The sequence below is a fragment of the Acanthochromis polyacanthus genome, chromosome 17 (assembly GCF_021347895.1).
Source record: "Acanthochromis polyacanthus isolate Apoly-LR-REF ecotype Palm Island chromosome 17, KAUST_Apoly_ChrSc, whole genome shotgun sequence".
NCBI classification, from domain to species: domain Eukaryota; kingdom Metazoa; phylum Chordata; class Actinopteri; family Pomacentridae; genus Acanthochromis; species Acanthochromis polyacanthus.
In genome coordinates this window covers 11,035,355-11,061,707 of record NC_067129.1, presented here as the reverse complement: position 1 = coordinate 11,061,707, position 26,353 = coordinate 11,035,355, and the positions used below count along the sequence as shown (strand labels likewise).

At 42.4% G+C, this 26,353-nt stretch overlaps 1 protein-coding gene across 1 annotated transcript in view; it reads left to right on the top strand.

Moving 5' to 3' along the window:
- The window catches only part of LOC110962029 (protocadherin-16-like), an 88,895-nt gene that overhangs the window by 5,599 nt on the left and 56,943 nt on the right, over positions 1–26,353 (top strand). Inside the window, exons 2-4 of the mRNA XM_022209879.2 lie at positions 8,624–9,469; positions 9,573–9,770; positions 10,718–11,491. Of these exons, the coding sequence (XP_022065571.2) occupies positions 8,642–9,469; positions 9,573–9,770; positions 10,718–11,491 (1,800 nt within the window). The 5' untranslated portion in view covers positions 8,624–8,641. The remainder of the gene's footprint in view (positions 1–8,623; positions 9,470–9,572; positions 9,771–10,717; positions 11,492–26,353) is intronic.

Genomic DNA, 26,353 nt, shown 5'->3' with positions numbered 1-26,353 from the left:
CTTCTTATTGATTCTCCCCCAGTGAGGAGACGTCCACTACAGGCATGTGTGCCGTTTACGCTCACATGAATCTGAATGAAGTGATGTATTAATTTCATTACTCACATGACGAGATAAATGTGGGAATGGCTCTGAATTGAGATGAATGAAACGTAGTAACCGCTGCCCATCTGGCTGCTTGATGGATGAGAGGTGTCTAAGCTCTGAGGCGAACTAGCCGAGCGCAGGGAGAAGCCTGTCTGTGTAGTATCTCATGTGTTTTAATGAAGTAAGTGAGATGATCTGAGCCTCTGGTAACTTCAAACACTTGGGCTCCAGTTGAGAGCTGTGTAAGGCACCGCGGCTCAGGTGAGGCAACGTGTTATGCAAGTTAAGGGATTCAGAGACTGCGCATGTGTGTGGGTGGTGTGGAACAAAAAGAGGGAGGAAAAAAAAGTTGGCTGGAAGAAAAGTTTTTGGGTTCCTAACTTGGAGTTTGAAAGCAGTGACCTTTCGGAGAATCTAAAATGTTCTCCTGTACTGTTTGCTGGCGATTCTTCTTTTCTAGAATGAAGCGCTATTGCTCAGTTGGGAAATATATTTTAAATTTGAAGCTTCAAGCATGTCAAACACACGCCTGCCTTTTTATTATAGGTTAATTGTGTCATTCTGTCCAAACAACTGTGTAAAGCGATTTAAAACAAAGACAGTCAGACTTAATTCCGACACTTGCCACAAGAAATATAATGGAGTAACATGATACAAAGGCATTTTCTTTGAGAACAGCTGTTGGCGCGCCACTAACTCAAGAGTTGATGGAGAATTTAATAACTAATAAGCCAAGTCACTGTCCCGTGTTCAGAGCTAGAATTGAATAATTGCAGATTTTGATAGTTTTCCAGATATCTCAGCCAGAGAAGAACTAAAATCACCATCTTTGCCAGTGAAATAAAGCCTGCAGCATTTGTCTGAGGAAGATTCCGACCTCTTTTCACCTCCCTAAAAATTGTTCTGTTAGCTGGCAAAGTCTTCAACAAAACATCTTATCACTTTTATTAATATTTATGTGTTTTCAGGAACAATAACCGGACCTGATACAACTTTGTGCCTGGTTTGCTGTCGGGCCATGTCACTGATTATTTTACTGGATGGAATGCAGAAAGGGATTAAAGTGTGTGGTTTCTTGTGTGTGTAAATGTCACAAGATGGATCTATGGTTTGCCTACTTCTGAGTCTATTTTGGCCACCACCTGAGTGTTTTCTCTTTGAACTTTTCCTCTTTAGTTCATTTACTAATGCTGTAAATCCTCTGATATAACACTGTCTGTGTGTGTTTTAATGTATATATCACATGTGAGAACAGCAGTCTGTTCGCAGTGCCACATATGGGGACTCAACTGCCCTTTTGGAACAAAAATCCAGTCCTCACAAGGTGAAATGTTTATTTTACAGGTTTAAATTTAAAATTCTATTTGGTATGAGAGTGGGGTTAAACCTGTAAAATTAAGATAAAAGTCTAGGGAATGAAATGCACATAAATCTAACGAGTAATTTGCTAAAAACAAAACATGTAATTGCAGTGTAATGAACTCGAAGACAACTGGTGATTGCTTTTGTTAGATTTTCATCACTTTTACCTCCAAATGCAAAGACTCTAAAGTTCTACACGTGAACACATTCAAACATGAACATTGTCTTCTAATTGCTAATACCAAAACACTAAGATAATTGTGCCACGTGTTTTACAACAATATGGAACCAATGGAGTCATTAAGTAGTTGTTTGTACACTTTAATGTCTTCCACATTCACCACTAAGAATATTTCCTGATGTTTAATTGCTTCCAGTCAATGTTTTGCTTTTTACTGCAGAGGACAGAATTGGCGTTCTCCTTGCAGACAGAACTCAAAATGAAGATCACAAAAAGAGAAACCATTCGCTTGATGCACTATAAGGGTATTTATCTCCGTTTCAGCAGTGATGTAATAATGTTTGACAGAGTCATGGATATGGTTCAAGTCGACAGCTTGCCCTTGTGGGATATTAAACATGCTCTGATGGGGAGGGGCGTTGAGTGATGGTAGATGGCAGCTGCTGCTTCATCTTCATGGACGTCTCGCCATGCCATCCTTTTTCTTTTGTTTCATTTTCAACGATTTTACCTTTTGACTTTTTTTTATTACATCAGTGTGTCTTAGCCTCGATCCATTTTTCTCTCAAAAGCAAACGATCATGCACACAAACATGTGCATCAGAGGTGCAAAACTCACCGCGCATTCACTTGGCAGTCTGGCCTTGAAGGTTAAGAGGCTAGTGAAGCACCTCCGGCTGTGTTTTCACTTGCTCCATTGCCTCATGGATGGTCCACAGGGTTCATTATTTATGTCTGTGCATGTGAGTCTGCATTCATGCACTTACTCAGGCAAAGTTTAACTGTCACAGTGGCAGTATTTCTTCAAGAAACCTTATTCAGAAACAAACTTTTCCTCTGCATCTCTAGTTGCAGTTCTTCCTCTGCTCCTTCTTTCTTAACTGTATCATTCTCTTTTCCTTCTGGCCTGTCGACCAGTAAAATCTAGGACGTTTTGTCGCAGGGGACCCAATGCAGTTTGTAACTGTGTGTATCTGTGTTCCTGCTTGACAGCCTCTGTGAGAGTAAATAAACAAATCTGAGTCATCACACCAGCTTTGAGTTGTCATGCTGCTGCTGCAGTTGTTTTTTGTCCCTGGCTAATATCCCAATGGAATCAAGAAAGACTTTTGGTGGAGAGATGCAAAAATGACAGCGTCACATCACTATTGTTCAGCAGTACAGTGAACTGATTTAGTAACTTCATCCAATAAGTCCTTGTCTTGTGCAGTTTGTCAAATATAGTCCATGTAGCTCAATACTCAGATGAATTAAGACACACAATAGCTGCCAAGCAGAACTAATTTGTGGTTTTCTTGCATGCGAAGAAAAGGATGGAACATAGAATGATCTTATTGAACAGTATCTTAAATACCATTAACCCCAAACTGAGGACACATAATCTACAACCAAGGCTGATCTTTCATGGTTGAGAATAAAACAAAATTTAAACAACAAGTCAGCACTTCAACCTCATTTTCATCGCCTGATTTCACATCCAAATGAGAGTGTAGAGCCAAACCATGAAAACATATTTCACTCTCCAAGTACCTTTGGATTGGATCAAGAATTGTTCACACGCAACTTGCATTCACTTCGTAAATGAAAGGATTGAAATAGTGTCATCTGCTTCATTCTGGTCTGCAAAACAAAAACTGAAATATGAAAACACAGTTTGGACTTCAGCCTCAAACATTCAATCTCTGTAGGTTTCTGGCACAGAGGGTCCCACTGTGAACTGACTGGTCTCATGATCCCCCACCCCCAGCCTCACTGATGTCACCGACATGGACATTTATGAAGGAAATAAGTAATAAAATAAAACCCTAGGGCAACATTTCATGGACAGAATTAAAAACAAGAGCTTCCACAGAGTTGATGTAAAGTCGGAGAAATGTGACAATCACTTCCTTGGTACCAGTTTTAACAATCACTGGCATAGTTAGGAAAGATAGTAGCAGTTTGGTAGCAAGAAAATTTAAGAAGTAAGTTAGTAAACCAAATGATGATCGTATTTGAAAAACAAAGTAATATGTAATGATAGATCAACTAGAGAAGGAGAACTTCTCTTTACTTTCTCATTTACTGGATGGCTTAGTTCACACTTGATGCCATATCTACAGCTGTAGGGAGAACTGCCAAGTAATCAGTTCTCACTTCATCATAATTAATTCATACATTCCTATTTAGACTCCACTGGTCTCCACAAACCAGAGAGGTTGCATTTCATAGGTTGTGAGAGCTTTTACGGCCATGTGCTTCCCTTGGGGTGAAGCAGCCCAGTTATATACACAGTCATGAATTCTCACTATGAGTAGTAGTATTAATATTGATTGCGCTTTGGTGCAGCACATGCATGTATATTTCAGTGTAGCTGTCCAGACAGTGGCCGTCTGGCTGTCTGAGTGGCTGTAATACTTTGGAATCATTGGTTTGGGGGTTGACTCTGTCGTGGAAATAAATCAAAACTGAAATCCAGCTTTAGTGTGGATTGTTTAAATGGAGAAAAAGATAAAGGGGAACTGAGGAAATCCATGTATATGTACATAGATAGGGCCTCAAACATACACACAGACGGCACACACTTACACACATGCTCACAGTGCTGGTGACAGCTGGCATTAGAAGTGGGGACGTCTATATCCAGACATCCAGGGAAAAGTAACTCAAGGGGAGACAGGGTCATAGTTGTCGTCCCCCTAAACACACACACAACCCGAACGACATGAAAACTGAGATGCAAAGCATTAATCTGTCCTATGCCCCCCCACCAGACTCAGCCCTCCCTCTTCTTCTAACAAAGCTCTTTTACCGCCGCAGACTGCTGCAGCCTCTTTAACCACAACCTGACCTACCCTTTCATTCTTAGCCATTTAACTGTAATTGTACACTTGCTGAGAAACTGTTTTTTTTTCACTTTTAAATGGCACTAAAACTATAACAATCTCATATCTCAACACCGTACGCAGCACATCGCACGGCATGGATTGTAAGGAAGTTGTTGCAAGATGTGAAAATTCCAACATAAATCAACTTTCGACATGAGAAGCCTTTCCCTTTATTCTTTTCCCCCCGTCTGTCTTGACTGTCAATCACAAGGTCTGGCCAATGTTTGTTCTGGGTGACACAGAAGCCGTTGCAGGACTAAATGAGCGGCTGCCAAGTATCTCCAGGCAATGCCAGACCTCTCAACCACTGAGGAACGAGTTGAATGCAACTTTGTGTTGTTCCATCAAAGCACAAGAAACATGGCAGAGATAGAGGTGGAATGGCCATTTCTTTGCTCGGAACTTCGTGACTTTGGGTCCTGTTTAGCTTGGCTGTGGCTTGCGATGGCGTGCCCAACAGGATCTGCTAAATCCATTAGAGAGCAATGGACAGAGGGAAGGAGGAGGAGTGAATGTGTGAGGGATAGGGAGATGGCACTGCGTGAGGAAAAGCTAACTGAGATTCAATAGCATGAACATCCTCGTACACAGACTGTACTGCTTTCGATGGCCACGTATAGAAAACACTATGGTATTCTATTATTTGGTAACAGCACTTAAGAGTGGAGGATCGTGTATTTGAGGCTTTGAGGCTTGCATACAGCAGAGGCAGATTATGGGGGTGCAATGCCAGATATAATGTGGCTGAGACTGCATGGAGCCCTCCGGGTCTGCCCTGTCCGTCAATGTGGTCGCACAGAGATGATGTCACTGTTTGCGTGCACGTGCCATGAAAATCCATGTAACCACACAGACAGGTTGAAACTTGTTGTTTCTTGGATATGTTTTTACATACAGAACTGGTTTTAAAACACCTAAAACCACTAAAGTCATAATTTGTCACAATTAGCAGGCTGCTTTGAAGAGCCACTAGAGGGAGTGAATCAGGTGGATATCCTTTTACTCCACTGTGTTAAAGCCAGTATACTTTCAGCATGAGCTATATTTTAGCCCTTGCCCTCTTTATTCCTCATCATCTTGTGTTTTCCAGGGTAAACACAAGTGTATTACAGCACATGTCAAAGGAAAGGATGATGTCATCGGCCCACTGCTCATTGACAGTGACAGATTGCAGCCATGCGATCTGTTCATCAATATAACCTTTCACTGACACTCGACTTAAGCAATGAGGGAGAGGGGACATGAAAAAGACTTTGGAATACACCCTTTCTGACTTTCTTTCTCACTCCAAACGTTTTGTCTCCACTGCTCTGCGCTCCCTGAAGACAAAAAGGCTTTCAAGCCAAAGCAAACTGTAATCCATCCATTCATCCATCAGCTATACCAGATCCTGGAGAGGGTCGCAGGGGGCTGGAGCCTTTCCCAGCTGACGTTAGGCGAGAGGTGGGGTACACCCTGCACAGGTTGCCAGTCCATCGCAGGGCTAAAACAAAGAGACAGACCCAAGTGCAATCACTCGGCAGAAAAAAACTTTTTCTATTGTGTCCCAAATCCACTCTTTCCATTTTCCCCGCTTTGTTCTTTTTTTGTTCTCAATGGCTGCATTATAGTGCCGTGGCTTAATTTCATCAGAGTGAGTCTCCAAAGGCCCAAGCTCTGACTCTGAGTTTCCCCTCTCAGCTGTAGAAAGGCTTCTTTTCATCATCACACCCCTAATTGTCTCTCTCAGACCTCTCCTTTCAACTTCTATCTCTTCTCTCTTTTCCTCCCACTCTTTGCTCAAGACAGACAATCCAGCAGACACAAACACTGACTTGGACTACACAGCAAACACAGCAAAAGCAGGGTGTGTGTATGTTTGTGTGTGCAGACATGTGCTCAGTCTTAGCTCTGCTCTCCCTCTTTGTGTAGGAGTGCAGCAACTGTCCAGAGCAGCCGTCTGGACCAGATGTAGAGGTCAGTGACCGTATCAGAGGGGCCAATATCAGTGTCCCTCTCGCTTTCCCTGTGGAGCCATAGCCTTTATTAATCTCTCCTCCTCGGAGGCCTCATAAACTACCGCAGGAGGTCAGGGTCAGCAGAAAGACTGGCGACGTGGACGAAAGCAGGAGGATTCATGAAAAACTAAATAGTGTTTGCATAGTTTTTTGTGTGCTATGTATACTCAAATAAGACTTAAAGGGCCTGCTACATCTCCAATTAATGGCAGTGGTATCATCTCAATGAAAAAATAAAGTGTTGTATGTTTAAAAAAATGCTAAATTAGTAAATCTGAATTATATTCAGCTGAGATGACAAATTCAGTGATTATGCTTCCACTGCCTCACTCTGATGAACTATTGTCTGTTAGAAATATGCTGTTTTTCTAACTTCTCTGGAATAGTAGTCAGTCTTTCCATTGACTTGCAAGACGGTCAGTCTATGGTCTTTTGTATGTGTATGAATGCTTCAGTTGAACGTATGTGCAAATACTGCAGCCGGCAGCAGGCTGGCTTTTCCTCTAGAGGTGGAAGACATTCCTAAAGTTAACTGTCCAGATTATACATGCACTTTGGGAGTGATTGTCTGGGTGAATATGGCTGGCCAGCAAGGGCCAACACCCGCCACTGACTTGCCTCCTGTCTGCTACTGGTCTTTTGCCTGTTTTACACATTAATCGTTTTGATAATTTGCACCAAGCATTAGCTAGCAGAGGCAGGACTCATTCACCTTCCAGAAAGTTTAGATATTAATGTTCAGGTCAATGCCGAAGACTCTCGGGTCTCAAAGTGTGACGAATGTCTTGCGTCAGGGCTGGATGGCTCTCCTCATCGCAGGATGTTTTGAAGAGTTATTCGCTCGATAAATCTTTCCCCATAAATACTAGAGGAACACACATAAACAACTGGTCTCATTTTGAAAGTAATCTAAATATTTGTCAACCTCATCAAGAGGTAAAATGAGCATCTATCTCGTGAGAGTTCAGCTAAACTCGGCCGAACAGTTGTGAGTGTATTTTCAGAATTTTATGGTCGTGTGCTAAAGTATGTGAGTCACAGCCGGGTCAATTGACATTTTGAAATAATTATTGGTGTTTGTTTTAACTTGCTGGAAGTTCCAGATGGTGGCTTTACTGCAGGGTAACTCAGACAGTGTCAGGTGAGTTTTAGATAGGCTTTTAAACTATTGTGATTAACTTTCTTGCAGTCAATGTGCCATAAAATGAGGCATATCCAACCTTCTAGCGCACCAGGCAAACCATAATAAACACTTTTTGGCAAGAAGTGTCGACTCTGATGGAGGACTTTGTGGAAAGTTGCAGGATCTGTTCACAATTAGATACAGAATATGACTGATAAGATTGATTTAGCATTAGCATGAGGAGGATATTATCTTTATGGATATCTGCATGATTTAGAGTTTGGGAACATAAAGGCTTACTAAGCTTACGGTCTTAAATGACTGCTTTTCCCCATAAAGGTTCTGCTGAAGCAGCTATAGGCTTACTTTCCCATGCATTCCATGTGTTTGCGCATGTGTGCGTGTGTAGGCATTTGCTATTGGGATCTGTGTTGGATAAAAAAGAAACTTACAAAAGGTCTTAATGCCCATTCCAGTGTCTTTAATGTGCTTTTCCTCGTGATTATAGTGTGTGATGCTCTGGACACTTTAAGATGTTCTCACCCAGTGAATAAAAATTGTTATCCTTGAGATAAATATAGTTTATGAGTCTGTTCTCAACGTGGTTCAAGCCAGTGTGGATCCTGGACAGACTTAGACTTCAATTTTCATGCTTTTTCAAAGCTTCCTGATCCAGCTGAAGAGTTCTTTCCAAAATGTTAGATGTATCCATTTTATGGGATAAAAAGCTAAAATTCATCAGGCAGTGTCTTCAATATAGGTTCTGGACTTTAAAAGTGTTAACACGTTGTCATGCAAGGATTTACACATTCCACTTTGAAAAAACGTTTTGTTTTCATTTTGCGCTAAGAGAACTAAGTGAATTTTCAAGATGTTTTCAAACAGAGAATGACAAAGGCTGTTCAGTTGCTCAATTCACATATCATAAAATACATCTGTACTTCGAGGGAGTCTTTACTCTGGCTGAAATTTTTCTTTTTCTCTCTCTCTCATTTTTTCCTTCTAGGCGTAGCAGAACCCAGCCATGCCGATAACAAGTAAAGGGTCAAGACGGAGGGCCTGGGTCAGTGGACCCTGCGTGTACTCAGCTCTTTGGCAACATAAGCCACTCTTTTATTTCTATGTGATCCTTGTCCTAGTTCAGTCAACAACTGTTCTCGGTGCACTGGAGCTCCAGCTCGATGAGGAGCAGCCGGCAGGGACCATTGTTGGTGACATTAGCGCCGGGTTACCGCCTGGCGAAACTGCAAGTCTTTACTTCATCTCAGACCATGAAGGCACAGGTGTTGGTAGCGACCTCAATATTGATGAGACCACAGGCATTATTACCACCGCACGCCGTCTGGATCGGGAGGAGAGGGACCACTACAACTTCATCGCTGTGACAATGACAGGCACCACCATTGAGGTATCAATCATTGTCAATGATATTAATGACCATGCACCTGCGTTCCCCAAAAAGAAAGCTGTTCTCAAGATCCCTGAGCACACAGCAGTGGGAACAAAATTTTCCCTGGAACCTGCGACTGATGCGGACAAGGACCAGCTGACCACCCAAGGCTACGCTATTCGGGAGGGCAACGTGGGCCAGACGTTCACACTTGAGACTAAGAGAGCTGCTAACAAGGTTCTTTATCTCGACCTAGTGGTCAGTGGACTGCTGGACAGGGAGAAACGCTCTTCCTATACCCTGGTCATAGAGGCCTTTGATGGAGGCTCACCTAGAAGGATGGGATCTATGACCCTGGAAGTGACAGTGACGGACATCAATGATCACGCACCGGCCTTTAATCAGAGCAGATACCACGCTATTATCTCTGAAAGTCTCCCACAAGGAAGCAGTATCCTACAGGTTAGCTCCAGTCTTGCCATTATTTTGGTTTTTACTAAAATGATAGTTCTTTGCTCTAGATTCAGAATTTTATTTTGGTATTTGACTCGTCTTTTCTTTGCAGGTCTTTGCGACAGATGAGGATGAAGGTGATAATGGTCTGGTGCTTTATGAAATCAACCGTCGTCAGAGTGACCCTGACCGCTACTTTGTCATCGATTTAAAGTCAGGGGTCATCACCCTGAATAGACCCCTGGACTATGAGCTGAAGAGAGTCCATGAACTGGTGGTCCAGGCCAGGGACAATGCCAGCCACCCTGAGGTAATTCCATTATGGCTTTTCATTAAAGTGCATCAAGTACAAGGCACAATTCTTTTGTAATAATTCATAGCATATGGAAACATATAGTTTGGTGTTTAAACCTTTGGTTCAAAATGTAGGCACAGTGGTGTGCTATAGAATGTTTGTAGTGAATTTATGGTCAGTGTGACCCACACGCTTTGTGCGTGTGCCGATATACAGACAAAAAGAAACAGATTTTATTCTGTTGCCTGGTTGTTATTGACTCATCATGGTGAAATTACACATTAGTTGTTTCTTTCAAGCTTGCACGTTGTATTACATACAACTTTTATACATTATTCTTGGTGATGTTAGTGATATATATATATATCAGTGGGGGTGCCACTGTGGTGCAGACTTTAAAATATCTAAAACTGTGAGATAAAAATGAATTTAGCTCAAATATTCATGGTTACAGAGGATGGACTTGTTTATCCACTGACTATCTGCCACCCTTAGGTTTGCATTTTTTCCTTTAAGTCAAATGTCTTGACAGCTAATTGATGAACTGCCATGCCAACACGTGGTACATATGTTTACGTTGCCATGAGGATCAATCTTAATGACTTTGGTGATGTCTTGATATTTTCCTCTCTGGTAAGAGGAACCAGGGCATTCACAATTTTATTCATTGTGGACTAAACCATCTAAGTGGTGGATTGCTTACTGGTTTAAATGAATCTCATGGTTCCCAGATAATAGATCCTTATGATTTTAGAGAGTTTTCCTTTAGTGCCACTGTGATGTTCGCATTTGTAGTTTTGAGAGAATATTTCAGTGTTTTGCAGACCCTTTGACTCTCCGCTTTTAATTTGTCTGTTATTCGAGTACATGAACAGATCTCTGCAATAGCTGTGGTCTTGTACTCTTCTGTGACACAAATTGATTATAGCATTGGATAACATGGATCTTGAACTGTTTTCCAGGTGACCAACGCATTTGTGACTATTCATGTCCGTGACTACAATGACAATCAGCCCACCATGACCATCATCTTCCTCAGTGAGGATGGCTCTCCAAGAATCTCAGAAGGAGCCCAACCAGGCCAGTATGTGGCTCGGATATCTGTCACTGATCCGGACTATGGAGAGTATGCCAACGTTAACGTGTCCCTTGAAGGAGGTGATGGGAAGTTTGCTCTTACAACCAAGGACAGCATCATTTACCTGATATATGTCGACCAGGTCTTGGACAGAGAGGAGAGAGATTCGTATGACCTCAGAGTTATGGCTACTGACTCTGGCACGCCTCCCCTAAGGGCAGAGTCCTCGTTCACCATCCAGGTGATTGATGTCAATGACAACCCGCCTCTGTTTGACCAGCAGGCCTATAGACAGACCATACCTGAGGTTGTATATCCTGGATCCTTTGTTCTTCAAGTTACTGCCAGGGACAAAGACCAGGGCCCCAATGGGGATGTGCGATACAGCCTACTAAAGGGCAAAAACTCCCACTCTGACTGGTTTTCGATCGACCCAGTTACAGGAATCATTACCACTGCAACCGCTCTGGATTTTGAATCAGAGCCGGCACCGAGTGTGACTGTCATTGCAATAGATGGCGGCCGTCCACCTTTGTCATCCACAGCAAAGGTGGACATTGTGCTACAAGATGTTAATGATAACACGCCTGTGTTCTCCAGCAGCTTCTATAATACTTCCATCAAAGAAAACACCCCTGCTGGGACCTGCTTCTTAGAGGTAAGAGAAGCTCTGACAAAGAAAGTTTCCTCTCTTCCTCTCTTCTCTCTCTTGCTGCCCCTTTTCCGACTTAGTCGTCTTGTGTCTTTCTCTTTTTCTCTGTTTTCACTCTATCCATCTTTGTTTTGTAAGGAAACTGCCATTGTTAATTCTCATGGTGCTCAATCTTGCTGCGCATTGGCCACAACACTACTGTCCTACTTATGCAGCCAAAACCAAGTTTTCACTGTCTGCCTTGTCCTCTCATCTCTTTATTCACTCTCTCTTTTCACTCACACCCTCCCCTTAAGCCCTCTCTGATTACTCCCCTGGCAAAAACCTGATTTATACATCAATATAAAGTGGTCTGGAAATCAAAGTCATGTCTGAAATGAAAAGCGGTCTTAAAGTTGTATTTCAGAAATAGATGGCGCATTTGGAAGCACTGACACATTGTGATGTGATTCATAAAGTCTGGGCTATGAGAGCAGTTCAACCATTCAATGTGTTCATTTAGAGGGAAAATATTTCTAAAGGTAAGAAAAAAAAAAGATACAGAGGGAGAAAGGCAGGGAGTCAAACTTCACCTGAATTCCTGAAGTTACTGTGAGTAGATTTGCTCCGTTATGCTGTCCTCTCTCTCACCTCATAGGGTTGCCATGGTAACCAAGCCAGCAGCATAGGGTGAGCCCTCGGTACCGGCACACTGCCTTGCTGCAGCTCGGGTGTCTTACTTTTATCTTGATTCCAGCAGCTCTGCTAGAAAGGAGGTCCTCTCCTGAGAAATGAAAAAGCATGACTGACTGTTTGTCTTCCAGCAAGGTCTTAACTTGGCATCATGCACCGTTTAGACCAACTGTTTTTACAGGCTGGGTTTACCGCCTCTGATGTGATGTGAAAATAGTGTAAAAAATAAAAGAAGGATTTCTCTCTCAGTATTTTTATTTTTTATTTTTATTTATATGAAATCCTGCTACTAGAACTAAAACTTGTAGTGTCGCCCCCATAAAAGGATCCGGACCCCTAATTATACCAGCCAAACTGGAAGCAGATAAATAGTTGAATTTCACATTCTTCCAGGCTCACAAAACGTGTATTTGGAAGAGGTGGCTGCTTGGTATTCTGTGGAAACTGGCATATGGGTGTGCTCCTTAGGGAAGACGCAGGGAAGTGAAGGAAGGCAGTAGTAGGAGTAGTGATGAGATGCAAATGAAATAAGATCGAGAAAGAAAACGGATTGGCCCGTGGAAGGATTGAGAAAAGACACGATGCAAACCTTCAGTGTGTTTATAATCAGAAATTGTATGTGGTATTGTCTGTCTGAACCCTGTAATTTACTCCCAGTTAGCCTGCTCTGTTGAATTATTACATCCCTCAACCAACCAAATGAACCCTCTGGACCTCCATTCCAGTTGTTGCTACAGTTGTAATCAACTGTTAGTCGTTTTTCTAATCCTAGCCGGCAGTTATTCTGGCACTAGGTACAGCAGTAATCCCATGCCAGGCATCACGGGTGGTTTTCCAGTATGCCAGAGTGAGTGAATAAGGCTTGATTTGCTCATTCCGGCACGTTCCTCAAGGCCTGCTCCGACCGAGCCAAGATTCTCCAGGCGAGAGTCTCCCCACAAAGGTTGTGATTTGCAGTATAATGGTAGTTGGTGTAAAACTTTTTTATTCGTCAACGGAATATGTGGCCACTCGGATAGGACACACACATAAATGATGTTAGACCTGACATTACGGCTTAATGGATCGTGTTCCATTATTTGTTCTGTGTCCTCAATTTGACTGCCAAACAACTATGGGGATTGTGGAGCATTTGGTGTTTGTCTCTGTCAGTTAATGACAAATTTAAGAATTGGGTCATTTCTTCCAGCAGGACTCAGTTTACATTTTTGTGTGATGTTATTTGGCACCGATGAACCGGTTGTGAGATTTTGTCACGTTCCTGACAGAGTCGAGACGCCGGCAGAATGTTCTCAGAATTGTACCAATATTTACAATAGATAACAATCACTATTTGGATTTTAGAATTATTACACTGGCCTGGCTGGCTCGGGTTAGAGTTTAGACACTCGTTTAACTAAATGGAGGGAAATCAGCCAATGTTTAATATCTAAACAAGGAAATATGTTATCAGACGACATGTATGTAGGACATGTATGCATTTTCTATTCTCCAGATTTTGTGTTTTTCATTACTCTGTTCTCTTTTTACTCATTTCCCGATGTCTGTTTTCTTCTGTGCTCCGTTTTTGTTTCTTTCTCTATATCTTTCTCAATAAGTCTCTTGCTTTCTCTCACTCTTCACTTACACATACACACACTTACACATGCAGTGTGTAGGAAGCGTCTTATCAGTTTGGCCACTGTGGTAATCTGTAATGTGCTGCACTGTTTATGTAGCCACGACACAAAGGGGTTATTTATTTCTTAGTTTCCCTGCTTTCCTCTTCCCCCGCTTCCTTAAAGTATTTCCCAGGCATGAGAGGTTATAGTGCCTGTCGGTATGAATGTGTGTGCGGCCATGTAAGGCCTGCACATCCATCGGAATCGGGGTTATGACCTGAGAAGGTAAAGGTCATGAGAAAGGCATGAATTGTGGCCAGTGGCATATTTAGAGTGGCGCCTCTTCGTTGCTTAAAAGCTCTTATTTGCATGTGAAAATCACAGAAATCACCTGCCATTGTTAGAGTTAATATGGTTACCTTCAAATCTCCTGCTTCTTTTCTTGGTGATAATCTCTACTTTTCAGAGTCTAAGCATTTGTTTCTATCCTGTGTGGGTTGTGCTTTGCAGAGTCTCTGTCAAATCCAATGACATGCTGACTTTCAGCATAACCTGGATTCTGGAAAAGCACTGCTAATCTCACCAGCAGTGACACGCACGCTCTGGTCAAGCTAGAAGCTGCACGCAAGAAGAAACTCTGATTAGCGAATACAGCAGTCCAGATCTAATAAAAGTCAAAATTAATACACTATGAAAAGACCTTGACAAAAGGGGCCATTAGTTGAGGTAGTGAGAGAAATATTTGCGTGCCTATCTGTACATGTGCATGTCTGACTGCCATACATCTGTGTGTGTACTTGTGTACACTATTGAAGCCAAGACCTCACTTTCAGCAGGTGATGCATCTCCCCTGTGATGTTCAGCATGTGGTTTCCTGGTCAAGCCTGTTAAACAACACTCAATCATCTAGACAGACACGCAGATGTGCACTTCTGGGAGACGTACAAAGAGATGGGGAATAGCTTATTGACACTGCAGCAGAACGGTGCAACAGTGCTGCAATGTCTCTAGCTGGACTATAGTAATAGTGCTTTAAAAGTGAGTAATTTTCAAGAATTGACGAAAGTAAGGAAGGGAAAGAAGCTGAAGCAGGAGTGCAACCTGTAAGCTGCACATAGAAGATGCTAGTTTCTTTATCCCACACAGTAGAAAATACGGGACAGAAAGAGAAACATACTCATGATTTTGCTAAGTATCAGGGTTTCCATCAATGTATTGCAGGACCGGTGACCTGCTGGGTTTAAGTTGAGCCCCCTGCAGGATCTAAGCATCGGGGAAGATGTTTTTTTAAACTACAGTCACAATGGGGCGGCTCAGTTGGAAGCAGGTATAATAGTTGCAAAGCTCAACAGTGACATTTAGCATTCATGGCTCCACCGAGTCAATAAGATTAGGCCAGCAGACAGTGAACACCTCTTCCTTAGGATCAGCTAAGTACCTCATCTGTGGTAAGTTATCACAGAATATATATAGGACTATACCTCCGGCTGGACCTCTGTCAAAGAAGGCCACAGTGGTGTTGGCCTACTGTGGACCTTAAAAGAGTTATCACTGGCCCTATTTGTGTCTTTACTTGTCCTCTCCATATCATTTAGATGCACCCGAGAGCATGGATTGGCATGTTCTAGGACTGAGCCCCCTTAGGACACTGTCAGCTGCTGGATCTAACAACTTTGATCATGAAAATCCTGTACATCCTCACTTTGGCTAAGGATGAAATAGTTTTTGATGAGGATGGTGCTATTAAATAGGAGCTGCAGGAGGTTTATCCAACAATATCATGAATGGGCTGTAGATTATGATATAACTCCCAAATAGAGATGTCCTGACACGTGAAAGAATATTTCAAGGAAAATGCATCCAAAAAAACAAATGGTTCATCCTCTGGGGAGCACAGATGTGTTCAATTCAGGACGCTGTTTATAAAATCAGAGTTCCCCATTTGAAGGCCATATATTTTTTGAGAAAGTCTGTCATGCACCAAATTGCTGGTCATGGAAAAGTTTTTACCAGATGGTGGTGATTTAATTTCCCAGTCACATGTGCCGATATCTTGCTCTGCACCACATTTTTTGACTGACAGACTATCTCACCTACTGAGCAAGCCTTGCTGGTAGGAAAGTCACGTAAGAGCATGTGAGCATGGTGTGAAGGTGACTGAAACAGAGAACGAGCATATAGGAAGGAGCCGGGTTTTCTTTTGACAGGTGGAGTTGGTCCGTCTGAACCTCCTTCAAAACCACTTAGGCAAACACAGCACGTCTGTCTGTCAGAGCAATCAGCCCTTTGAGTTTGAAGTTCAAAATCGGGGACCCCGTGGCTGAAGTCTATACGGCCTCTATAAGGAAATACTAATCACATTTAAAACATACACACTCGTGCACTCTGAGACTAATCGTATTTGTTAAACCAATAGCAATAGAGCTGGAGACATATGGTGACGCACTGGAAGCAGGAAGGTCTTCAGCTTGAGCTTCCTGTAATACCGAACCAGCCTTCTGCTGGTGTCGTGCTGAACCTGGCCCCCGTAGAAACCAGAGCCAGAACAAACCACAGCTTCCACTTGGATCTCACACACTTCTCTCCAGCCCAGATTCACAACACACACACTCTAGTTTTTATTAAGCTTGAAACAGTGGGAGGAGAATGAAATTTATTGTCCACTTGATGTCTTCCCTCCTTCTTGTTCTCGTACCGTGGCAGCTGTGCCTTAGCGCGGCCCTCGTCTGTTGAAACTTTATTTTGTGTGTTTTAATTAATCTGTCACAGGGTTTAATTTGCTTGAATCAATAGCTGAGTGAGGGTCGGCTATAAGTTGCTGCAATCACTGTCACCACATGCCTTAGCTGCATGCAACAGGTGAAAACCGACGGGTGGGTTCACACACCGACACCAGTGTGATTGAAAATTTGGTGAATCGTTTCACGCTGTTAACAGCTGGCCTCTGTTCAGACACGCTTACTCTCTGCTGCAGTATTTCTGTCTCTTTCTCCTTCTCTCTCTCACCAACTCGTACGTCTCTCAGCTGCTGGCGATGCTGACAGGATGTGTGTGACGAGGGATCAGGATGGGGTGTCTGCTATGTGAACTATTCTCATAACATCCATCAACACTCGCTGTGAATTCATCACCTGTTAGCTACTGGAGGATTAGGTGCCATGAAGATAATCCATTTTGGTTTTGTGCTTGCGCCCATAAACTTTATACATAATAAGGTGGGCTTTGTTTGTTAACATTATGGTGGTAATGTGTTTTTAGGTCTAAAAATGGGTATATTTGTGTATTTTATACATTTTAGGGTTAATTCTTTGGATTTTCTCATAAACACAGCTGCTATCATCGCCGTGTGGATGGCAGTGTTGCTCTGTTGAATGTCTGTGTCCATCCACCAGTTTGGCGTTGACAAAATATGCACATATTGGATGGATTGCCTTGAAGTTTTCTACAGACATTCAGCATGCCTATGGGCCCAACAAGTGTCCCAAAAAGCATTTTCCCATCTGAAGACGTCACCTTCACAAGGCTGATTTTTATTCTTACTTTTATGAATTTTTAATCCATGAAGGATTTTATTAAACCTCCACAGATCCCAGAAAAGACTTTTATTTACATGATGCCATTGAAATGGAGAGTCTATGGGGTGGGAACATACGGGCGGACCCAACAGGGGAACCACTAATGCACTGGGGTTGAACTGGGATTTGTGATGAAGGGGAGCCCTTGAGGTCTGCAGACTTTACTGCAGACAGTTTCCATAGGAACTGTTTCCTCAGTAGACAGTACTTTCATTGAAAGCCATGGGCCACACATTGGGTCAGGTGGTGTTGAATTTCTAAAAAAATTTTTTTAACATTGTGATGATGCCGCAAAGTAAATTCCATTCAGCTTCATAGCAAATGTCTCAACTTAAATCCAAATATCTAGCAGACAGATGTCAACAGGGAGAAGAATTCTCATTTTTATCTTATTTTATTTGTGTACTTCATGTATGTTTTTGTTGGAGCAACCCTTTAAATGAATATTGAGAAAAAACTGTGATTATTCATTGCATTATTTGAGGTTTACTTTGGGAAACAATGACATCCCTGCTACATAAGAAAAGACACATCAGACCCAACTATCAACAGCAACTTATCGACTAAGTAAAGTAAAATATGTTTTCATTATTAGGGTTATTATCCATTACCTGTGTAAACTGCCCACAGCTGAAACTTTCTAAAGTCAGAGACCGCATCAATCCTGCTGTGTGAAGGCCACAACTGTTTTATAAAGGCAAAGAAAAGCAGCTAGCATTCTGCAGTTCTTTTCTTCAGCACAAGACAGTGACAATACTGAAAGTAAACAGTACTGTGATACTAAGAGATCACTTTTGCCTGATGCTCCAGGCAAGCAGCCTGATGGGGTAGATGATTTATTAGAAGGAACCATCTAAGAAGTGCTCTATGGAATCTGGGAAAGAACACTTTCAGTACTTGGCAGGTGACTGGATGAACTATCTGCTCCTCACCATCTATTATAAGCTAAAACAACCAGGACATGCCCCATAGCTGCCAGTTGTTCTTCAACAAGTCTGCTGATTGGTCTGACAGACTGTGGATCAGCCACAATTGCATAGCCTGGAAAGATTGATTCTCACATGATCTCGCGGTTCATGAAATCTTGTAAGAATCCAGCTGCCCTGTCAGGTAACCAAGCAGGAGCTTTTCATTCAGTTCAGTAGAAGCTATTCTTGGATCAGGTATCCAGTTCTCAGAATTTCTGTATCAGTTGGAACAAAACTTATAAAACATATTTGCCCCAGTAATCACAGGTGCTGAAAATCTACCAAGACTGGAACGATGTAACCCAATAGTTCAAACCTGGTCTTTTTTTTTTCGAGGCACCAGTTGACAGCGGGGCCTTGCTGCCAATATTTCTTTCTGTTAGAGTATTTTCAGTGATAATCAGCTTCACAATGTTTAGCCGCTGGAACATTTTTCATCTCTTTGGTGGAATTCTTTTTTTTTCTTTTCAAAAGCAGTAGTTTGGTCCAAAAGCACAAGTTGCTGGCATATGCTGTGTTTTTAACCTATCAGAGTATTCATTCATGTGTGATCTAACTGGCTGATGCCTCTGTGGAGGGGATGGCCTCATGCCTCATTAAGCCCAATACTCTGTACCATATGGCAGTGAGGGCTTTTCTTCTTGCACTCCCGTCTCTCTCTAGTCCAACTGCTTTCTCTTCCATTTCTTCATTTCATCTGGTAGTGAGTATCTCACTTTCCATTCTTTTCCTTTTTTTTTTTGTTGTTTTCTACCTCATGTCTCATGGGCTTTTACCCTCATGGCTGCTCCATCAAGTATGGAAAATAATTCCTTCTTTGTGCTGTGCTGCTTGTTGTTGTTGCTCAGCATGACACCAGAGCAAGAAGCCCCAAAACAGGCATTTTATTCTCTTTCCCTCGAGCAGTGACACCCAAGGGGTTATAAAAGCAGTCCTAAGAAAAACAAAATCAAACAAAGACAAGTCAAAATGTGATAAAATGTCCCCTCAATTCAATTTATGCACCATTGACTTTTTGAAAAATAACAACCATGTGTATATTATCTAAGTGCTCTCATGCGTCACCCCACTTTTTCTTCTTAAGGAATAACTGGGTTGAAACCGACAGTTATTTTTATTATTCATCAAGCAGTTGAAGATGACGGCTGCATTTTTTTTGTTGTTTTTCTCTGCAATTTAAAGCAGAATGAAGCAGCAAATCTTGGAAAAATCTAATGTTGGACATTTTGGATCTATGAAATCTTAATTGACTAATCACTCACCCAAACTGTGGAAGAGTTGTGGGACTAATTGCTTAATTTTCAGACCACACTATTATATTTTTGCACTTCTGAGGCAAGAATTCATCAATATTTACAGATTTATCTTGTCTGCAATGGAAACACTAGTAAAATGCAAAGTTTGAGAGTTTCTCTCACCAGTCAGAAACTCACAAGTTGGACGTCTTCAGCTTGAGGATGAAAACAGTCGAGATAGCTCCTCTAGTCTGTGGAATACACCGATATCAAACAGCTGCAGGCACAGGATCCTCCATACAGAACACAGACAGAACCACATGCATGCACACTTTTTCTGTCCCTTTCTTTTCCCGCCTATCTCACTGTTCCAGCTCTCCTGTGCTGCCTCTGCTTTGTGCTTCGTATCAAACGTATCTGCCGTCCAGACGTCCTCCCCGTATCTCCGTCTGAGCATCCATTTTGTCGCCGTCTCATCTCTTCTTGCCTCAGCCCTCCATTTCTCTCCCACGCTTTGACTTTAAAAGTGGAAGGAACAAACTCAGCCGCATGCAAAGTCGCTGTAGCACGTACGCTCTGCAGGCGGCAGGTGATCCTGAGCTTCTCCACAGTTCATTAGGTCACACTAATCTAATTTCATGACACATTGAGTTAAGTTGGTGTAAATTAACATGCTTCCTGTGTTTCTCTACCTCGTATTTGCTTTGGGAGGGGTCCTGCAGTTTGGGACAGCAGGTGGTCAATAAGTTAGGGGTGAAGGGCGGTGTGAGGGCTTGTTTCCCAGTGTATCAGTTTCTGTCATTTCGGATTTACAGAGGAATAGATTTTAGATTTGAAGTCGCAGTTGGGTGTGACTAAGATTTTCCACTCTGACCGACCGAGTTTATGTCTGAGTGTGGTGAAAGATATGAGTGATCCTAGCGGCGTACTTCAGAGTGCTTTGTTGTCTTTTCTTTTTTGCAGTCCTGTGGCTTGACTTTTAGTTGTTGTTTGTGTGTGCATGTGTGAGCGCTGTAGCAGCAGCCTCGGAGCTGTTATCTGGCTGACTCTGCTCCTCTGGTGTTGTGTCTGCGTCCCAGCTCACTCCACACTATTTATTTTCCTCTTTGGGGGTCAAAGACAGTGCGGCTACAGATATTTGTTTTCTCAAATGAATCATCCATTTAATCATCTCGCTCGTCCTCTTCCACTTCCTTCGCACCTCAGGAACTCAAACGTGAAGAGATGCTGAGGGCAGCAGAGAGGGGAACATTAGTATTCCAGATCTGGTGTCGCGTTAATGGTGCCAAAAGACACAGTATTAAACAACTGATTTCGCTTTGTCTGTGTGATATCACAGCCACGGCACCGACCAGTAAAAGGTATTTTATATTCAATATGGTCCACATCACGTCTCTCTCTTTCTTTACGTCTCCCAGATGCATTTCTGTCATGCGTGCACCTCATATTGTCTTTTCTTTGGACTTGAGCTTTTATAAGGATAGTTCTCACCATGAGATGTCTATTGAAGGTTAGAGCAACATCAGAAAGAGTGAAAGAAAGTTTCCACTCCCCTATAGTGGAATCTTTTACAAGAGATCTTTTACTACTTCTCACCTGCCCACACTAACCTCCACTACTGCTTTTTCTTTACTTTTTTTTACTTTTTTTTTGCTTTTCTGTGTGGTGTCCCTGAGCTGTGCAAGTACTGAAGTTGGGCTCTTCACTATACATTTACAGTGTTTATATGTATATGCATATTTGTAATGAGATAATAGCAGATACGGATGTTTAAATTTAAATAAAAGCATGTGGAGAGAGGAGCTGAAGCACAGGATAAAACCATGGAGCGTTGGGTTTAAGGATAGAAACCACAGTAAGTAGCAGACTTATTTCCACTGTGGGCCTCCGTACACGAGCGCATGCATGTGTGTTTGTGGTTGCTGGCTGCGGTCTGTCAGACAAGGTTGGAAGGACTACAGGAGTGGAAATAACTTTACTGTTTGCATGGGCAACTGCTACGATTTGTCTCGATGAACTGTACAAATCTTCGACTGCGAGGGCGAAGTGAACGATTGAGCGATGACAACTAATGGGGAGCTGGTCAGAGAAGGAGTCAAAAAGCTGGAACAGAAAGTCAATAAACACAAGGGATTTTGATTTATAGGGTTTGATTATTGCATTTTTCGAAGAAGTCCCATCTTTAGGCTCGGTCTTGAAGTTCCACTGCGCTGCAGCCTTTTGGACTCGGTGAACCCATCAACGCAGGACAAGCACAAAAGTAATTTAAAAAGCAGCCTTGAGATGTGGAATAAAGCTCGGTGGGTTTTTTTCCTCCTAAATTAACAGAGTGCAGTGTGGATTGGACTGTTTGAAAGCTGTGACTGTGCGTTGGCGTTTAGTATATCCTCTAAATGTATACTTATATCAATAATTTCACCACATATAGCCTTGATATTGATGATGATGAATGGACCAACACTCGCTGTATTATTTCAAAAGCTTCAGCACTCATAATAAACCTATAAATTCAGACACCTCAGTTCGCCATTCATCAATAATGGTTTTGATTATTTCTTTCCAAACCTGAATGTAAACATTCCCTACAAGGTGTAATTAAATATTTAGCCTCAAGCCATGTTTCAGCTGTTTCAGGGTGGTCGGCCCTTTACCATACCGCAACTCGTCATTAAGGTAAAAGGGATTCTTCATCTCTTCTGTCACTCTGCCTTCCTCTATTCCCATCCTGCAATTTATACAAAACCTATAGCTCTTACAACATCCATGTCAGATCACGTGAAAGGTGTTTGTGTTGGAGTTGTGTAAGGACTCCCAAGATGGATCTTTCTGACATGAAACAGTAGTCGCTATGTGATGTTTTAAATTCACTCTGAGTACATTTACAGACGCTTGGCCTGAGTGATAGGTGTTGGCTGAGGTTAGGTGAGTCCTCTGATTTGGCCTGTGTTCTCTCCTGCTGCTGTAAGTGATTTAACTTTGAGAGTAAGGATGTGTCAGATTTAATGTCAATTTAGGAGAACCAACTTTTCTGTTGCATGTGGCCCAAATTCAGTTCTGTGGTTTTGGATCTGATTCACTGCGGCCTAACACACCCTGGTGTGCACTGCGCAGTTTAGGAAGTTCTTTATACCACTTGGAATAAATCTCTCGGTTTTGAAATAACATGTCCGTTGCGCAGAATGGATGAGTGCTCAAGTGAAAAAAGGTAGCGAAGGTGTACATGACCATAAACAGAAGAACCCTCTACTCACATTAGTGACAGATATATATTTCTGAAATAAAGAAAAGCACACGAGCTGTCAGTGTTTGAATTTGTTGCTCTGCTCCTATGAAAGGGATCAAAGGAATTGACAACAGGAAGAATAGTAGGGAGCTGCAGCAGCCATCGTTAAATGTCAACATCTGGTGTCCTAGCTGCTGTCACTCAGCACAGCTTAATGTTTTCACATCACGGATCAGCAGAGCGGGACTGTTGTGGCAAGAGGGAGCAGTTGGTTGCTTGGAAGATGAAAAAGGGGATGGGTTTTTTATTAAATCTGATATCCCACTCATTCATTTTCACCCAGAAAGGAAGAAAAATGACTTTAGTTCCGAGTCATGAAAGCTCCAGATGAGCAAGATGTAGAAAAATAGTGTTCATCTGGGAGCTTCTGGAGCCCTTCTTTAACATTATCTTGAATGCTTTGGTGTTGTTTTTTTTTATTTTAAATTTATGTGTCAAAAACATTTGTAGAAGACCCAGACACAAGAAAAGGCATTTAAAACTGTACACATTTACACCAACCATTTCTTCAGGGAGGGATGTCTCTCTGTTGATGATGCAGTCTCTCTCTCTGTATCTCTAGTAGGTGCAGACATTGGTTTCTTGGCCAACAACTCGATCTCTGTAGGGGAATATCAATTTAGAAAGCTGGAAGTAATTTCTGACGCTGTCAAGTGGTGTTCAGACACACACATTCTACACACAGACACACACACATTTCTGTATACCCATGCATGCTTCCCCATCAGCACTCAGCAGACGCGTGCGTACTAGTAAACACCCACACCGCTGGCAGGCTATATAGAGTATTTTGTGCCCTGCTCCAGGGGACGATTACAGAGGAGCTGCTTGATTGCAAGAATCTTTGAGTGCCAGATCTGCCGCTCTAATACCGGATACAAGGGCTAATGTGAATCCATCGAAGGATATTTTCCTGCTCTCCAGCCTTTGTTTCTTATCTAAAGAAAGGTTCTTTCAAGTCGTGCAGATGGAGAGAGCTAAGATCACAGGAAGTGCAGAACAGATGATACTGCTTATTTTGTGAATAACATGTAATGCACAATAAACTTTACACTGTACTGAAGTGTGCAGTGCCGGCAATAAACTGCAAGACTCTGATCTTGACTGATCAAAATCGAAGCGATTTTGTATCTTTCCACTGAACATAATGATATAAATGGCATGTAATGATAAGATGAACCATGTGGAGGAAACAACATTAGATTAGTAAACCGAAAACATTTCTACAAAACATATTTAAAATTGAATGCTAAGTTACTGTTATTTCACTGCCAAGGAGCACGGCGGAGTTATGTGACGATCGGCGTACATTTGTCCTTCTGTCTGTCTGTCTGTGCGCAACATTACTCAAAAACGGAATGACGGATTTGGGTGAAATTTTCAGGGAAGGTCAGAAATGACACAAGGACCGCCTGATTAGATTTTAGCAGTGATGCGACTAATAGTGTTGATCCACGGCTTTGTTAAAAATGTCTGTATCATTGCGAGATGGCAGCATGCCGTCACTCTCAATATGATAGAAAGTGAACGTTACGTGAGCTTCCTGCTGACAATCACATGATTGTGATCCTACTACAAATCCATCGCTGCGGACTTACCAGCAGGACTTATCCGTCAGAAATCATACAATGACTGAGCAGCCTTGGTAGAATACTGTGTTCTGAGTGCTTTTCTTGTTACAAGTAAAACTGTATTCCTGACACGTTTTTTACTATATGTCTGCATTCCGAATATTTTTATAAAACCCAAATAAATCAAATCAACTTTATTTATATGGCACTTTTCATACAGTACAGTAACACAAAGTGCCTCACAGAGGATAAAAACAAGAACAACACAATATAAAACACTATGAGAAACCCGAAACCTCCCACCCCCCACAAATATACACACAGATATACATTCACACACATACGTAGACATACGAACAGACATACATACCCACACACACACAAACATACCAACATACACACACCCACATACACCATCTGTCGGTAAGAGATATAGAGGAGACATGGCTGGGCATCGAAATCCGAGGTGAGGAAGAAGCTACCTTTGGGGGCCACGCACACCGAGAGGAGTCATGGACCATGACTGAAATACTTCATAATCCGTCCACAACTTCTTAAATAGTTTTAATTAAGCAAGGCTAAAGTGCTATACATTGAAGTTCACCAGCACTGTGGCCCTGAGAGTCTTTGACTGCATGGTTTGCAATGTGATTGTCAAATTAGGGACTAGCAGGCCTATCAGGTCATATTGCAATTACAGTTCATTCATACTAAATGCTGACCGATGGTGCAGGAGAAGGAACGCTGCTTATCTAGGTTTCCTGAGGGGTTTCTTCTATCACACAGACCTAGTTACTCCAAATACATGCACTAATACTCAAACCGAGCTGTTTTACACGCAAGAGATCTATTGCTATTGTGTGAACACCTTAATATTTCATAGTGAAGAGCTGAACGGGCTGACTATATGTCAGATTCATAGCAAGGAAATGAAGACCTCTGGAAAGGCCACAGCTCAGCAGATTACAGACAGCGAGCGAGGGTACAAGAAGGACTGATGAAAAGGATGGCTGGTGTGAAAGCATGAATGCAGGATGCGGCGGAGGTGCTGATGGTTACCATGACAATGAGAGATGTAGAAGGAGGACAGAGGAGGTGGGGCCAGGCCAATTCATCACTATTACTGGTGTGTGCAAGTGCCTGACTGTTTGTGTACGTGACTTCACCTCTATCTGTCTGAGGATGCCCTTGAAATGGGCTATTTCCCTCCTGCATACCTTGCTCGCACATACGCTTGAGCACATATTTATTTAAAAAAAAATGTAGAGCAGTGCAGCGGAGGATTGGTTGTGGAGGTTGTTTAACATGGCATTTTGCAGAAAGAGAGTAAGAGAAGATAAACATTTCCTCCTTATTCTTGTTCACTTCCAAGCAGCCTGTGACTCTCTCCATTGTTTACAAGACATTATCTCCTACAATGCGCTGCCTGAGAATGGTATCACAAAATGCCACGAGGCTGCACTGGATGCTATTGATTAGATGATAATAGCTGCAATAAGGGGACTCTATCTGTCTTTGCAAATTAGAGCAAGCAGATGCGAATGAGTGCAGATTGGACTGTGTGTGTGCGTACAGGGAGGACTCTTCCACCCAAAGGTATTTTTCATGACTGTCAAGGGAAGAGTGGGGTCATGTTATTGCAACTGGGCACAGAGAGGAGCAGGCAGACAGTCTTCATATGAACACTCACCCACGTGAAGGATGATCGCCATTACTTCATACAGATAGCATGTGCATGTGTGTGGTGGGGGGAAGCGTGATGGTTTTCAAAAGGGCTGGAGCCATCGTTCAGCAGTAACCATGGTAACAGGACTCTCAGGACCACAGGGAAGAGGGAGCGGGAGGAGGATGGGGGAGACAGGGGGAGATAGAAGGAATTATGGGGAGTTGGGTTGGCGTCTGTATCTTGTGATAAGCAGTGATGGAAATTTGGGCCTCAACGAACCCAAAATGCGAAAAAAAA